This window comes from Sarcophilus harrisii, chromosome 1 (assembly GCF_902635505.1).
Source record: "Sarcophilus harrisii chromosome 1, mSarHar1.11, whole genome shotgun sequence".
Classification (NCBI taxonomy): Eukaryota; Metazoa; Chordata; class Mammalia; order Dasyuromorphia; family Dasyuridae; genus Sarcophilus; species Sarcophilus harrisii.
Window position 1 is genome coordinate 216,853,661 of NC_045426.1, and position 16,698 is coordinate 216,870,358.

Below are 16,698 nucleotides of genomic sequence, written 5' to 3' on the forward strand. Positions count from 1 at the left end.
CTCCACAACATGACCCCTTCTTACCTTTTCAGTCCTTTTTATATTTTACCCCCTTCTAACTACCCTGTGATCTAATGATACTGACCTCTTTGCTCTTCCTCAATAAGACTCTTAACTCCATGCTTTTTCTTTCTTTTTTTAATTACTTACATTCCTTTTAAAAATAATTTTTTAAATTAAAGCTTTTTATTTTCAAAACATATGCATGGATAATTTTTCAACACTGACCCTTGCAAAACCTTGTGTTCCAAATTTCCCCTTCTTCCCCCTCCCTTCACTGGATGGCAAGTAATCCAAAATATATGTTAAACATGCTAAGATATATGTTAAATCCAATATATGTATACATATCTTGCTGCACAAGAAAAATCAGATCAAAAAAGGAAAAAATGTGAAAGAAAATAAAATGCAAACAAATAACAAAAAGTGAAAATGCTATGTTGTGATCCACAGTCCTCTCTTTAACTCCACGCTTTTTCACAGATTTTCCCTCATGTCTACCTTTATTTCTCTCTTGCTTCTTTTCTCTCTTTGTTTCCTACAAAGTTTCAGGTGAACTACCTCCTTCTGCAAGAAACCTGACCCCCTTTATGGTCTTAATAAATGTTTACTGACTTGATTTGGATAGAAGCTAGAAAGTAAAGACTGAAAGAAGTCCTTGTCAAGAGCAGTTTCTTGTCCCTCCATCTCTAAGGAGGTTAGTGCCTCATGACCCAGCTAAAGACATTGTCCCCTTTTCTGTTCATGGTTAAGATATTCATCACACAGAGGAGGTTCCTTCAATTTACTTCAGGAGAATGAGAGGGTAGGGGTCAAGGAAGGAACTAAGTAGTAACTGTTGTAACAACCCCAAACTCTATTTTACATATTGTAGTATACATATTATTTTTCCCTTGTTCAAGATTCCTATAAATGTTACCACAAATCTGAATAGAGATGTCTGTGAATATAGGGGGTGGGGAAGGATCACGACAGTTTGGACCTAGGATGTTATATTATTTTTGGTAGATATGTGCTTAAACAAGAAGTACAATATAATTTTTTTTCATTTTTCAAGGAGAATAATATCAGACTATGAAGTAAGGTCTACCATTCATTGTCTTCCTCTCTAAATAGGCAGAAGCAGATCCAATAGACATCTCAATTCTCTAAAGTTCCCTTTACAATTTCTATTTTAAGTCACTTGAATTTATTGGATGCCCTAGAGACCTTAGATGTTTTAGTTGTGTATTTATTGTTTGTGAAGGCGCTGATATAGCAGGGCATTATGCAGAGGCAAAGAAGTGAGCAAAGAGCAAAAATTCATTCAGCTTGGAATTTTACCAAAGTGAACCCAGTTGGGGTCTTGATTTAATACTTTATTAGCTTCCTAATATTATAGAAAGATTAAACCATAAGAATATAATCATGTTCTTTCTCCTCTTCTTCCACCACACACAAACAACTCCCTCAAAGGTAATTAGCATCAGACTATTTATTCCCTTCATGGTCCCCTTCCAATTCAAAACATTGTAGATTTTGAATAAAGGAAAGTCATACACGGGGTCATTGAAAGGAGACCATACATGGAGCCAGTTAAGGGAATTATTGGTACTCAGCCCACATTACAAAAGGTTGGGGCTGATTTGTCTATCTCCATCTCCAACTACCACATTAACCATCTCCAAACCCCACACTCTTCTACAATGTCACTTTTATTTTTCTAAAAAAAGAACAGGACTTTATTATTTTTTTTAGTGATTTGAAAACGAGATCATAGTTTTCAATTCCCTCAGAAAAATGGGCACTTTAGAAATACTTGAACAAGCTGTGTTTCTCTCTTTGGCAAACTAGGCAGAAAATCTGAGTAGGGAAATTAACACTATTCAAAATTGAATGCATTTGAAAGTTCTGCATCAGTAAAATTAGATCTGCTTGTATTTTTGGATGTAGAAAACTGTTTAAATCAGTAAAAGGGTCCAGGAGAAAGAAAAAAGCTGTCAAAAGTCAGCACATCCATGAGAAGGATGTTAAATAGCAAATTGTTTGGACACATAGTCATACTTTCTTCTTCTGTCTAAAACCCATCCCTTCCTCTAAGCCTCCCCTTCCTAATTTCTGTCCATCCAGGCTCTAAATCTAGAGTGGAGTTTTTGTTTTGGGATTTTTTTTCTTTTACCTCTTCTACCACATTCTATGAGTGTCAAGCCCTACAAATTCTACCTCCAGAATCTTTTTGTTGTTCTTCCCCACCCCCAATAGATAGTATTTTATTTTTCCAAACATATGTAAAGATTATTTTTAACATGTATTTTTTAAATAAAATTTAGTTCCAAATTTTCTCCCTCCTTCTTTTCCCTTCCTCCTTCCTAAGACAGTAAACAATTTGATATGTTATATATGTGCAATCATGTAAAATCTATTTCTGTATTAGTCATGTGAAAGAAAAAATTTGCAAAAAAATTAGTTTTCAAAAGGAAAAAATATATAGTATATTTTTAGTCTGCATTTAGAATCCATTGGTTCTTTCTTTGTTCATAGATAACATTTTCCATCATGGTTCTTTGGAATTATCTTGGATCACTGTATTTCTGGGAACTAAGTCAGAGTTGATCATCATACAATATTACTGTTGTTATGTACAATGTTATTCTGGTGGTGCTCACTTCATTTTGCATCAGTTCATGTAAGTCTTTCATTGACAGAATATCTTTTGCATCTGTTATCCCCTCCCTTCCACTGCACCACTCTAGTTCTGACAATCTTTTCAACTTTTTGTACCTCTATATTGTATAACTGCTGACCACCTTCTGTCTGGATACTCTGTTCTATCCTGGTTCTCCTCCTGTCTGCTTGCTTTCGCTTAGTCTCCTTTGCTCCCAACTTTAGGTTTTCTAAGCTTTTGTCCTAGCCCTTTTCTATATGCTCTGAGTAATTTCACCAGTTTTTTTTTTTTTTGGATTTAACTATCATGGCCATGTAGATGACTTAGAGATCAATATATTCAGCCCCAAGTCTCACAATACCAATGAGTTAATCAATGAATAAACATTTATTAAGTGCTTACTGTGTGACGGGCATTTCAAAGTGTCTTGGAGACATCTCTAACTGCAAAACTAAACTCATTATCTTTTCTCCCTCAACTTTCCCCTTTCCTAATCCCTGTTTTTTTAAAAGATTAATGTCTTCCTTGTAGCTTTCTCAGATTCATAATTTGGCCATTATCCTCTACTCTCTCTGACCCCACAGCCATCATGGAGAGAGCACTGTAGTTGAAATCAGGAAGACTTCAAATCTTGTTTCAAATACTTATGACATCTTGCAAATCTCAGAAATTCAGCCACAGTTTACTGTAAAATGAGGACAATAATAACCTCTATCTCACTGGATTTTATAGGCATCAATCAATATAATAAATATGAAGGACTTTGCAAATCTTAAAAAACCTCATAAATGTTTAATATTATTACTTTCAGTTGCTGAATCTTACTTTTTCTCCTTCCACAATATTTTTTGCAATTAATCCCTCTCTCGACTCATATGATTGCCATCTTTGAAATAGCCTTCTCATTGGTCTTTCTGCCTCGAAGTCACTCCATTCAAACCATCCTCTCTATTCTAGCCAAAGTAATTTTCTTCAATTCAGAACTGATCATGCGACTTCTCATTTGTAATCAAGTCATGTGACTTGCTATTTATTCTACGACAAAATAGAAACTCCTCAGTTAAATTTTTCACAACCCCATCTAATCTATTTTTCTAATCACAATGAAACCAATGGCTATTCTCAGAACAAAATATTCTATCCATCTCTTAGCTCTGGGCAAAAGTTTTCTTTGTTCTCTTCCTTCACTCCCATGGCAGTCCCTTAGACTTAGAATGTTCTTCCTAATTTTCATCTCCTGGCTTCCCTTTATTCCTTCAAGTCCCTGTTAAAATTCAGCCTTCTACATGAAACCTTTCCTAATCCCTCATAATTCTCTGTTGATTATTTACTGCTTATTCTGTATATAGCTTTTTGGGTACATATTTCTTTGCATATTGTCCTTCCTGTTAGATTGTAAATTCCTTGACTGTCTTTTGCCTCTTTTTATAATCCTAGTGTTTAGCACAGTGCCTAGCATATAGTAGGCACAATGCTTATTGACTAACTTGAAGAGATACAAGGAGGACTGAGTTAAAAAAAATTTGAGAGCTTTTAGAAACAGCAAAACCTTCAGATGACTTGATACAATGTGATGCTATACCTGAGCAAAAAATTTATAAAGCAAAATCTCCGTTGAGCCTTACCTTGGTGAATTATCCCGAGATCGTCTGAGCCATTTTGCTACCATTTGTTCTATTCTGTGTGCTTTTCTTGTCTGTAATAAATTATTCTCCAGATCTTCCATTTACCTAAAAATAAAAGAAATAAGAATTTTCATTTGGAGACCAAACAAAATATGTTACTGAACTATGTTCAACCAAAACATAAAATATTTTTGGCAAAAGTGTTTTTATTTTGTATATTTTGAATATAGATAATGACAATATTTTATAGCACCTTAAAGTTTACAAAATACTTCATGTATATCCTCTCAGTAGAGTGCTATATTTGGCAGTCAGGAATGACTTGCATTCAAATGTTGCTTCAGTCATTAACTGTGTGACACTGAGTAAGCCACTTAATCCATCTGTACCTCAGTGGTTTTGTTTTTTAAATTAGGAACAGGTGATGATTTTCCGTTTTTAGTTTTTTCCCCTCTTACTGTTAAGTTTTAATTATGTGTAGAGATAGCTTTCAACATGCACTTTTATATGTTGAGTTCCAAATTTTTCACTCTCCCACCCTTTTCTTCATCCTCCCCAAATAGTAAGCAATCTGATATAGGTTATACATGTACAATCATTTTAATACTATTTCCACATTAGTCATGTTGTGAAAGAAGAATCAGATCAAAACGGAAAAGCCATGAAAAAGAGAAAAAACAATCAAAAATATGAAGATAGTATGCTTTAATCTGCATTTAGACTCCATAATTATTTTTCTGGATGTGGATAGTATTTTCCCATTATGAATTCTTTAGAACTGTCTTGGATCATCATTGCATTAGTGAGAAAAACTAAGTTCATCACAGTTGATCATCACACAATGTTGTTGTTAAATGTGTACAATGTTTCCCTGTTTCTGCTCACTTTGGTCAGCATCAGATGTTCATCTAAGTACAGGTTTTTCTGAAATCCTCCTGCTCATCATTTATTTCCCACCCACCCCCATAGCATTTTATTTTCCCAGTTCACATGTAAAGATGAAAACTCAAAAAAGATTTTGAGTTCCAACTTTTTCTCTCTTCTTCCCTGACTTCTCTCACCCCCCAAGACAGCAAACAATATGATAGTTTATAATACATGTACAATCATTTTAAACATATTTCATATTAGTTATATTGTAAAAAAAAAAAAAAGAAAACTCAGAATAAAAAGAAACAGTAAACAAAAAATGTTGAAAATAATATGCTTTGATCTGCATTCAATCTCCACAGTTCTTTCTCTGGATGCAAATGCCATTTTTCCATCCCAAGTCTATTGGAATTGTCTTGGATCACTTTATTGCTGAAAAGAACTAAATCTGTCATCACTGATCATCACATAATCTTGCTGTTACTATATACAATGTTCTATTGGTTCTGCTTGTTTCACTCAGCATCAGTTCATGTTAAGTCTTTCCAGGCTTTTCTGAAATCAGCCTGCTCATTGTTTTGCATAGCACAATAGTATTCCATTATATTCATACAACATAACTTGTTCAGCCATTCCCTGATTGATGATCATCTTCTCAATTTTTACTTCTTTGTTACCACAAAAAGAGCTGCTTTAAATATTTTTATACACGTGGTCCTTTTCCCTTTTTCATGGTCTCTTTGTTATACAGACCTAATAGTGGTATCTTTGGTTCAGAGGATATTGTACCTCAGTTTTAATAACACCTACTTTCCAGGGTTGTGAGGATAAAGTGAAATTTTACTTATGTAAAATGTTTTGCAAACCTTAAAGTGCTATATAAATGTTAGTTGTGATTAGTATTACTAATTAAGCTTCATAAAAGTTCTGTAAGATGCTACATATATTATTATCCCCATTTTGCACTTGAGGAAACTGAGGTTCAAGTAAAATGAGTCACCTGAAGTAAAATGGGACTCAAGTAAGTACCTAAAGCAAGGTTTTAATCCAGGTTTCCTAACTACAAATCTAGCACTCCTAATCATATTATGTTCTCTCTTCTGAATGAATTATCCTTTCCACATCATGGAGGTTAGGGATATGGCACCCCCCCACAATCTAGAAAATTCATGTAAAATGTTTCCTTTTGTACTAGAGTTGAAATTTGAATAATTATGGTATTAAAAGAGAAAATATGTTGATATTATACAATACTATTCATATAATTTATACATTTCTGTTTCTAAATTTTTTCTATTTATCTGCTGACCTTTGCCTGCCATCTGCAGCTTCCACCAAATTCCCCCCAAATACTCATTTAAATGATATATCAAAACCATGATGGGGAAAAGGATAACTATAAATCATTAAAATAATTAGCTAATGTTTCATAACTAAGGCTCTCTTCCAAATGCCTCCTTTGAGGTAGGTCCTCAAATGTTTTTTCACCTGGATGCTGGAAAATCTCAGCAACTAGCAAAGGACTCATATGGTGCAGTAGAAGAATGTTATTCTTGAAATTGGAAGACTGATTTGAATCCTAGTTATACTTACTATCTACGTGACCTTGGGCAGAGTCACTAACTTCTCAGAGAGTCATTTTATTATTTCTAGACTAAATGCCAGCTTTGTAAACTGCTGGCAACCCCATATAGGATCTCATAATTCAATGTGGAGGTTGTGAAATTATTATTTGTTATCGATAAATGTTTGATTTGTATAGCTATTTTATATACCTATATACCCTAGGTCATGTAAAAAATTTCTTAGGAGAAAAGGGGTAATGAATGGAAAAAGTTTAAGTTTAGAACTAGATCACCTCTGAAGTAATATTATCTATAATCTTGTGATTTTCACATAGAAACATTGCTGTAACTATTGCTTTCATAAAGATAATTTAGCTTTTGAAATGCTATAAACAAGAGTCAGGATATGTGATTTTGAGTTGGAAAGGACCAAACCCTTCATTTTATAAATGAGCAAAGTGACATTTAAGAGATTCACTTGAGTGAATTTTCCAATGTATAACAGAGTTAGCCTATGTTCTTCGAAGTTTAGCTACATTACAGTTAAATGGACTGGTATGAGATATCCTGGAAATTAAATTAAGCAGCATTTAGAACTTGGATTCTCAGGGAAAAGAACATTCTAGTTTTAAATGACTAAGAAAAGAATAGTAGTTATTATGCTTTTGACTACCTCCACTATTAGAGTATCTCTTCACCATTACTATCAGTATTTTAGAACAAGAGAGATAGTTATTATACAATACTTTAATCAGAAGGTGAAGAGGAAGGAAATGAACTAAGATACCTGGATAACATTTGATATGATGATAGAAATTATGTCTCTGTAGTGCTATCTCTATATTAAACAATTATAGGGGATAGTTTCCTGTACAATTAGTCAATAAGGTTAAGTTATATTACTACCAATTTATAGGTTTATCTTTTCTCCACATCTGAATAAAAACAACTTTGTGGCCCTAAGAATTCCAAATGTCCAAAGTGATAAATGAGGGTGATTTTTCCAAGCCTAAAAGTTACTCAATTTTATTATCTCATAAGGATCTTATCCTCTGAAGAGGCTATTTATGAGACATTTTTAAATGCCTTGAACACTTATCTAAGCATTTCAAAATGTTTATAGAGTGCTTTGTCCCCAAAGGCCTGGTGAGCCATGGCCCATGAGATTATGAAAAGTTGGACATGACTGAATAACACATCCCCCAAAAAGTTTGTAATATGACGAAGTAAAACTGTGCAAATATTATTATACTGATAACAGATTTAGAGCTGCAAGAGTTCTTGCCACACCTAGAAAACAAGTAACAGTATATACATATGTTTCCTAACTTTTCCATTTCTCTTACATTCTCATCTATGTGGTTCAGTAAATGAAGGGCATATGTTTTTAATCCAAAATGCATTCCTTAGACTTGAAGAAATATTCAGCAATGGAAGAATCACCCCAGAGATGATTGGCTGCCAGGAGTTAATAACCACAGTGACTGCTCTGTCAATTGCCAGAAAAAATTAAAGGAAAAGATTATCTGATGCATACAAAGATAGACCATGTTTACAGGTTCATAATGTTACTGATATATAGCTGACATGGACCTTCGAGGATGCTTCCAAGCATATATTATCCTCCCATCTTTCAGACATCTTGAAAATTAATTTTTCAACATCCTTAAAATTACACCCCTAGCAGTCTAGTAGCTTTCTCTACCTTTGTTTTCTTTGATGTCATTTCCACCTCTTCTTTTGAGGAATGAGATGGTAGAGTCCAACTGTGATGGATCTACTTTTATTGATGGAAAAGAGATTATAAAAATGTTTTGTCTTTTCCAATTTTTTCTTGTCTTTGTCAGGCTTCCATGTCAATACCCTGAAGAAAATATGTCTTAGTTCAGTCTTTCACCAATCTTTCTTTTCTTTCTTTCCACTGTGCTTTTCATCAACTACTAGAGCATATTCTACCATTCAGATGTTCTAAGCATGACTGCATTCTGAACTAGCATTACTTTTCCCAGCCATCTTTCTCTCCACTTGGCAAAGAAATCAAATATTTTCTGGCCAATATAGTTTCTAGGGTTGTTCCTCTCCCCCACTGTGATTTACATTGGTTGAACTTTATTAGGAAATAGTGATTGTATTCTTTTATCCATTTTCCATTTTTTGACATCAACAAATGAATAGAAGAGGGATATATCTGAGGAAGGAAAACCAACTCAAGGTGGGCAGTGAGGATGGGTTCATGCGATAAGATAATTATTACTTTACAAGGGAGATTTGGTAGAGATGAAAGACCCAAAATTCTCACTTTGGGGTCTTCTCCTTTGTATTTTACTTCATATTTTTGTATTTATATCATCTTTGTCCTATTATATTCTAGTCTCCTTGAGGGCACAGATGATATCATTTTTTTTTTCATCTTTGTATTCCCAGAATCTGGCATTGTAACTTTGCACATAGTAGATGTTGGTTGAATTGAACTGGAGGCATGGTACATTCTATCTCTTATCTCTGTATTTTTCCACAGTCTTCCACACCTAGAATGCACTCTTCTTCCTTTCCTAGACTCCCTAGACATGATTTCATTGACAGCAGGGAATTACCAGTAGGGAAATTCCAAGCATACAGCTTCTACTCTAATTACATACTTATCTCTATAAGTTGAGATGTGCATTCAAAGATATTGCTTTATTAAAATAAGATTTTCCTTAAAATCTTTGATTACAACCTACTAAAGTACTACTTACATTGTTGTTTTTCTTTGTTCTCAAAACATACCATGACATCAGGGAGGTGATACCATGATCATTTTCGCTCTTACTAACTTACCAACAATAGACCCCAAGCCAAGCCCTACTTGGTCATTATTTGGGCCACTTTAATTAAGAAAAGATATAGCTTTTAAAAATCACTCTTGCAGAATTCACTGAATATATAAATGTAATACATCTTTCACTAAGCTCTTCTGCAGAGGGAGCTATTACATCCACTTCTTCCTTTGACTGCTCCCTTGAGTAGTATATATGATAGTAGATAAATTGAGTTATGCTCTTCCTAAATTTTATTATATAAACACCAGTTATTAATGAAATCCTCCACTACTAGAGACAATCGTAGTCAAGCTATGCTTTCTAATGGGTCCAAGAGTAGGACATATGTGGACAGCTTGGTGGTAGATTGAATACTGGACTTAGAATCAGAAAGCCTTGAATTCCAATCCTGACTCAGACACCCTCCATCCCTTCATCTATAAGATGGGGAACATCTTATACACAGGATTGTTGGAAGGTTCAAATAAGATTATATAAAATGCCTTACAAATGGAGGTGGTTGAACAAATTATGACAAATGAAGCTAATGGAATACTTTTAAATCACAATAAAAGACAAAAGGGATAAAGAGTTTGGGATCAATCTGAAGAATTGATCCAGAGTGAAATAAATGAGCAAAACAAGCAGAACAAAGAGAACAATTGATTTAATAACATTTTAAAAGAGAAATAACTTAAGAAAAAGACCTCAGTTCTCTTTTAAATGATCAACTATGAGTCCAGATACTTATGATCCATACTATGCCCCTCCTGAAAGAGATCAGTGATTCAAGATACAAAGAAGACAGTTTTTTAAAAACATGTTTTGCTTCATTATGCACAATTGTTGTAAGATTTTTTTTTCTTTTAAATTAGGGGAGTGAGAAGGAAAGAAAAGGAAAAGCAGGGTTACTTGATGCTGCAGAAAGAGGGTACTTTGGCAAAGCATTTCTATCACTTATTTTCTCACTAGTCTGAAGAAGTTATTGAAACAGTCAACAAGAACCAAAGTCTTCACAGAGGCACTTGAAACACTGCATTTGGCCCCCAGCCAAAGACAAAGATCAGAACCATAGAGAGTTCATTTCCTTGCAGCCATCACAATGCTATTTATAGTTGAAATCATATAGTTATGGTGTTAAATGACATAATTAGTTGAAATGATTTTTCTTTTGTCAGGTTAAAGATTCCCTCAGCAAGTTTATATTCTGTTGGGAGGGGAAACAATATGTACATAGAGAAGTAAATGTAAATATCGACAAAGTGAAAACAATTTTGGTGTTTTAGGGGAGCAGGAAAGGCCTGGTGAATGGTTGCATTTGAACTAAACCTTGTAGAAAGACTGAATGAAGTTCATGGTTGAGAAGAACGGAGTACATTCTCAGTATAGGGCTCAGCCTATGCAAAGGAATACTAATGGAAGATGGAAAAACAAAGCTAGTTTGATTACCACAGAATATGTGAAATGGAATGACATTCATTAAGCCAAGAAGAGAACCTATAAAGGATTTTAAATGCCAGAAGTTTGTATTTGATCCTAGAAATGAAAGGGAGTCCCTGAAGTTTCTTGAGAAGAGTAACATGGTTAGACCTGTGCTTAAAGTGTATCACTTATGTAATTATAAGGAAGATAAAATGGGAAAGAGAAATGCTTGAAACAGGAACTAGAAAGCTACTACAATAGTGGAAGAGAGACAGTCTTTAAATAACATAGAGAAAAGGAAGACAGATCATTTTAACACCATATTTATTCAAATTTTCTGGTGGTTTTAACTTTAAAATATGTAAATCTAATGGAAGAATCAAAAGGAAACTTTCATTTAATAATTTTTATCATTAATAATTTAATAATATTTATGCATCATATTAATAATACCAGTATTAAATACTAATATTTATATTCAGTTTTAAGGTTTGCCAAGTGGTCAACAAATCATTATTCTGTATTGTAGATGTTATTAAATCACGTAACTAGTAAGTATCTGAGATTTGAATTAAGGTGCTCTTGACTACAGGGCTGGTACTCTCTTCACTGAACCACCTACCTGTCCCTCAAAGATTTCTCTTTAAGGAAAATGTTAAGAAGTTATAGATTGTTAACAATACAGAAGAAAATCAACTAACAAATAAACATTTATCGTACCTCATGTGCTAAGTGCTGGGGATACAAAAGTAAAAATAAACCAATCCATGTCCTCAAAGGTCCTACATTCAAAGAATTAATTTAAAGGGACTGCTGAGTGGTAAAGTGAATAAAGTCCTGGACTTGGGAGTCAAAAAGACCCAGCTTCAAAATCCAGCCTTAGAAACTTACTAGCTTATGAGACCCCAGACAAAGCACTTTCTATATCTAAGTCTTTGTTTTCTCATCTGTAAAAAGAGGATAATAGCAGCACTCGCCTCCCAGGATTGTGATAACTGCGAAGCATTTTGCAAACTTCAAAATACGATATAAATGCTAGCTATTATTTGGGGGAGATAACAGTCCTATGAAATACGTACAAATAAACAGGGTAATTTGGAGAGGGTCAAGAAAGGACTCTTCTAGGCATCTGAACTGAATTTTGCAATAAATTTGAGATTCAAAAGAGTTAAAGTGAAAAAGGAGTCATGTGTAAAGAATCACAACAAGGTCTGTTTGGCTGAACTGAAAAGTGGGTGAAAGGGAGTATTGTAAAATGAGCTTAGAAAGGTAAGATGGAGCCAGATTGTGAAGGGCTTCAAATGCCAGAGAGTTTGGAGTTTATCCCGGAGGCAATAGGGGAGCTGACATGATTAGACCTCTACTGTAGGAGCTGGGGAGCTGTGTAGAGGATGAACTGGAGAGAAGAGACTTAAGGAATCATATTTGAAGGATATTGCATTAAGAGATGATAAAGGTCTGAACTGTTCAGATGCTAAGGAATCATATTCAAAGGTCACTGCATTAACTGTTCAGGTGCTGTATGAGTGGAGAGAAGGAGACAGATTTTAAAGATATTGTACAGCTAGAATATTTAACAACTGACTGCATGAAACAATATCAGTTCCCATCCTCAGGGAGCTTACATTCTATTGAATGTGGATGTCTCTTCTCCAAATAAGCATATTCATGACAATTTGCAAGGAAGCTAAGTTGCAGAGGATAGACTGGGCATGGGGTCCCTGAGACTCATCTTCCTGAGTTCAAATATAGCCTCTCAAGACACTTATTAGCTGTGGGACCCTGGGCAAGTCACTTAACCCTGCTTGCCTCAATTTCCTTATCTGTAAAATAACCTGAAGAAGGAAAGGGCAAACCACTCTAGTATCTGTGTTAAGAAAACCCCAAATAGGTTCATTGACAGACATGACTAAAAAACTACTTAACAACAAAAGATGGTAAGTAAAAGTGAGAATTTTAGGATAGCATCAAAGTTGTGAACCTGGCTGACCAAAAGGATGTGGTTCCTGACAGAAATGGAGTAAGTTTGGGAGATAGAAAGAACAGTTTTGCTGAATTTGGGATGCCTTCAAGACAAACATCCAGCTTGAAATGTCCAGCAGGCAATTGCTGATTAGAATTCGAGATGGCAAGTTAACAGATCTGGGAGATGTGATTATAGTTGAACTCTTGGCAGTTGGTGAGGTCGCCAAGAGAATCTGTAGGAGGAGGAGAGAACCCAGGACAGAACTTTAGAGAGACACTCACAGTTGGGGGATATGTTATCTAAGTGACAAATGGCACAGGACAACTGAGAAGGAGAGAGGAAGAGAAACAAAAGAGTGAATGAAAAGCTAGAGGGGGGGATTGTCCAGGAGAGATATTTTGCAGAGGCTAGTGAGGAAAAGGAGAAGAAGAAAAGAGAGAAGAAGAGAAGGTTAAGAGAAAAGGGAGGGGAAAAGAGGAAAAAAGAAAAAGAGAAATGAGAGAGGGAGAAGAGGAGAGAGAAAGAAAAGAGAGGAGAAAAGAAACTAGAGAGGAAAAGAAGAAAAGAAGGAAAGGAGAAGAGGGGAGCAAGAGAGCAAGAGAGGAGAAAGAAAAGAGGAAGAGGGGAGGAGAAAAGAACGAAAAGGAAAGAGAAATAGGCAATAACTAAAGCAATTATCTACTAGAGAAAATGAGGATATAAATGAAATTCAGAATACATGAGAAGAGCAGTTCTTTAGTAACTTAAAAAAGGGATTTGTTTTTTGTTTTTTGTTTTTGACATTACAGGTCAGGGCTTGCATTGTCCAGTCTTAAGAATGTTATCTAGAAAAAAAAATTTTTTTAGAAATTGAGAACTATTAGATATAATTGGTTTCTTTTATAATCTTATACATTTTTTTACTCATTGAAAACATTATTTTGAGAAAAGGTATATCATCAGGGTAAGAACCCTGAATATGGAGGATCATAGGACTATAAGATTTAGAACTGAAGAGATCTCATAAATTGCCTAATCCAGCTCCCTCATTTTAGAGACTAAGAAATCAAGAGTGAAGGAGATTAAGTGAAAGAAACACAGAAGTACAGGGATGTCACTAGCACCTAGCACCTAGAACTAGAATCCTTTATGGTTCTCTTGAATACATGCTCTGTTAATTATAGTGGCATTTCACTGGGCTCCTCAATCAATGGGGATATAGGACTGGATTTATGGACATTTGACTTAAAAATACTTGGCTGCTTCTCATGAAATGGAAAGACAAGAGTTCCTTTTAAAGAACTATCAGATAGGGTTAGAGATTTAGCACTGAAAGGTCATCTAGTCCAACATCTTCTTCTTTTGGATAAGGAACTTAAGGTCTAAAGAAATGAAATTAGTCAACTAGTATTATCTTTTATATAGCAGTTGTGCAATCATTTCAGTTGCTTTTGAATCTTTGTGACCTCATTTTGGGTAGTTTTTTTGGTTTAATTTTTTTTGGCAAAGATACTGGAGTGGTTTGTCATTTCCTTCTCCAGATCATTTTACAGATGAGGAAACTGAGGCAAACAAGATTAAATGACCTGGTAAGTATCTGAGGACAGAACTGACATCAGGAAAATGTCTTCCTCATTCCAAGCCCACTGGCCTATTCACTGCCCTACCTAGTGCCAAATACTGTGATAATGTTACATACAAAAAGAACGACAAAAAAAAAAATTAGTTATCCCTTCCACATCAGATTTTCTCCATTACACTTTCAATATGTTTTGAGTCCACATAATCAAAAGAGAATTTTGAAGGAGTTTTGAGGAAACCACAAACAAGTGAAGGCCAGTAAATGACACAGAAAAAAGTTTATAAACTCAGAAATGCATATTTGTATAATATTTGCATAAAGATTGTATATTTGTGTAGTATTCTATAATATCAAGGTATTATATTTTTAAATATTACGATAATTCGAACTCTGGTGGTACAAAGGGAGGGTCAGAAATTTATGTAGATTTTCCAAATTGTAAGAATGCCTCACCTTTAACCTCTTTGATATGAGACAATTGTAGACCCTGCACTTAAGAATCTCAAAATCTAATGAGGTGACTTGCAGCAATCACCAAGTAAAAAACAGCAGAGCTGGCACATAATGTTGGTACATAAATTTGATACAAATTTATCAAAATTATGTTAAATCTTTTCCACTCATTACCTTTTATCCCAGAAATTTTTATATGATTCCCAGACATATAGACATATAAAACAGGCATACAAATCAAACATTTACTGACAATAAATCATAAATTTACTTTTAAAAATTATTTGGTATACATTTAATCCATTTATTAAAGATGAAAACAAAGTTGTATACTAACGAGATGGATGTGCTTATTTTATATAAAGAATTAAATCTTGGCAGAATATTTGATGCCTCAGGATATAGAGCATTCAGAAACTTTTTACTATTGGGAAATTTTTCATGACTCCCACATTCAGTTACATGATCCCCATGTGGGGTTGTGACCCACAGTTTATAAGAAACTTTGTTCTAGATGTCCTTCCAGCTCTAAACCTATATGGATATAAGAAAACCCTTTAAAAATTAAGTGAAATAAGAAATAAAAAACAAAGAAGCAATAATAATCATTGATTCTCAAGGTTGGATGACTTGGTGGGAAATGCCTAAAGGGAAAACCTGTCTTAACATCACGCACCAGCAAGGTTTTTGTAGTCCACTGCACTGCTCTGATAAGCTGTGGTCCCTAAAGAAAGAAAGAAAAACCTGCCTAAATGTTAAAGAATGAATACTATCCAAATAGAAATTCAAGGAGAAGGTAATGTCATACAGTGGACCAAAGTAAAAATAGTGTTGTTAAATGATGGGTCAAATCACTGAAAATTCCAAGACTTAGTTTAATTCTAATTCTATTCCTATTTTTCTGTTAAGATCCAGGTCTCAGGAAATAATATAACAGAAAACTGTGGCAAGCATCCAGATAAGTCAGCAAAAATTACTCAGCAAGATAGTGAAAGTGAACTCTCTCAGTCAATCACTCCATCCTATTTAATGTAACTAAACATAATGCTATACCTTTATTGGGCAAGAACATATCTATTGAATCAATCAATCCATCATTCAGAATCATGAAATTAATGTAAACCCTGTCATAACCAAAAGATTTGTTTTATAAAACCAGCAAGTGAGTTGGGCTCTCCAGTGTCTGGTCAGCAAGTTGTAGAAGCAATTCTGGTTGAATCCTTCATGTGAGTTAGCAACAGGCAGAGCACTCTGAGCATTCCCTAAGTACTGGGACCCATTGTACTACCTCTGCTTAGCTTGGATTAAGGAGACCTGACTCTGTGCTTGTTTCTTTTTCTTCCCATTGGGAAGGATTTAGTTAATTGATTGATTAATACCTAGTACTTATATAGCACTTTAAGATTTGTAAAACACTTTACATATGTTTGAAAAATATTTTATTTTCCTCCCAATTACATGTAAAATTTTTTTAAACATTCTTTTTAAGTTTTGTGTTACAAATTCTATCCTTTCCTCTGTTCCCCCCTCCCTGAAAAGGTAAGCATCTGATATATTATACATGTGTAATTATGTAAAATATATCCATATTAGTCATTTTGTGGAAGAAAATTCAAATTAAAAAAGAAAAGAAAGGAAAAAAGAAAAGGAAAGAAGGAAGGAAGAGAGAGAGAGACAGAGAGAGACAGAGAGAGAGAGAGAGAGAGCGCATATGCTTCAGTCTATATTCAGGCACCATCAATTCTTTCTCTGGAAATGTATGACATGTTTCATCATGAGTTTTTGGAAGCT

General features: G+C 34.4%; 1 protein-coding gene across 1 annotated transcript in view; it reads right to left on the reverse strand.

Moving 5' to 3' along the window:
* Positions 1 to 16,698, reverse strand: part of FRMPD1 (FERM and PDZ domain containing 1) — a 127,968-nt gene that overhangs the window by 62,417 nt on the left and 48,853 nt on the right. The window contains exon 2 of the mRNA XM_031936973.1: positions 4,270 to 4,374. Coding sequence (XP_031792833.1) covers positions 4,270 to 4,370 — 101 coding nt within the window. The 5' untranslated portion in view covers positions 4,371 to 4,374. The remainder of the gene's footprint in view (positions 1 to 4,269; positions 4,375 to 16,698) is intronic.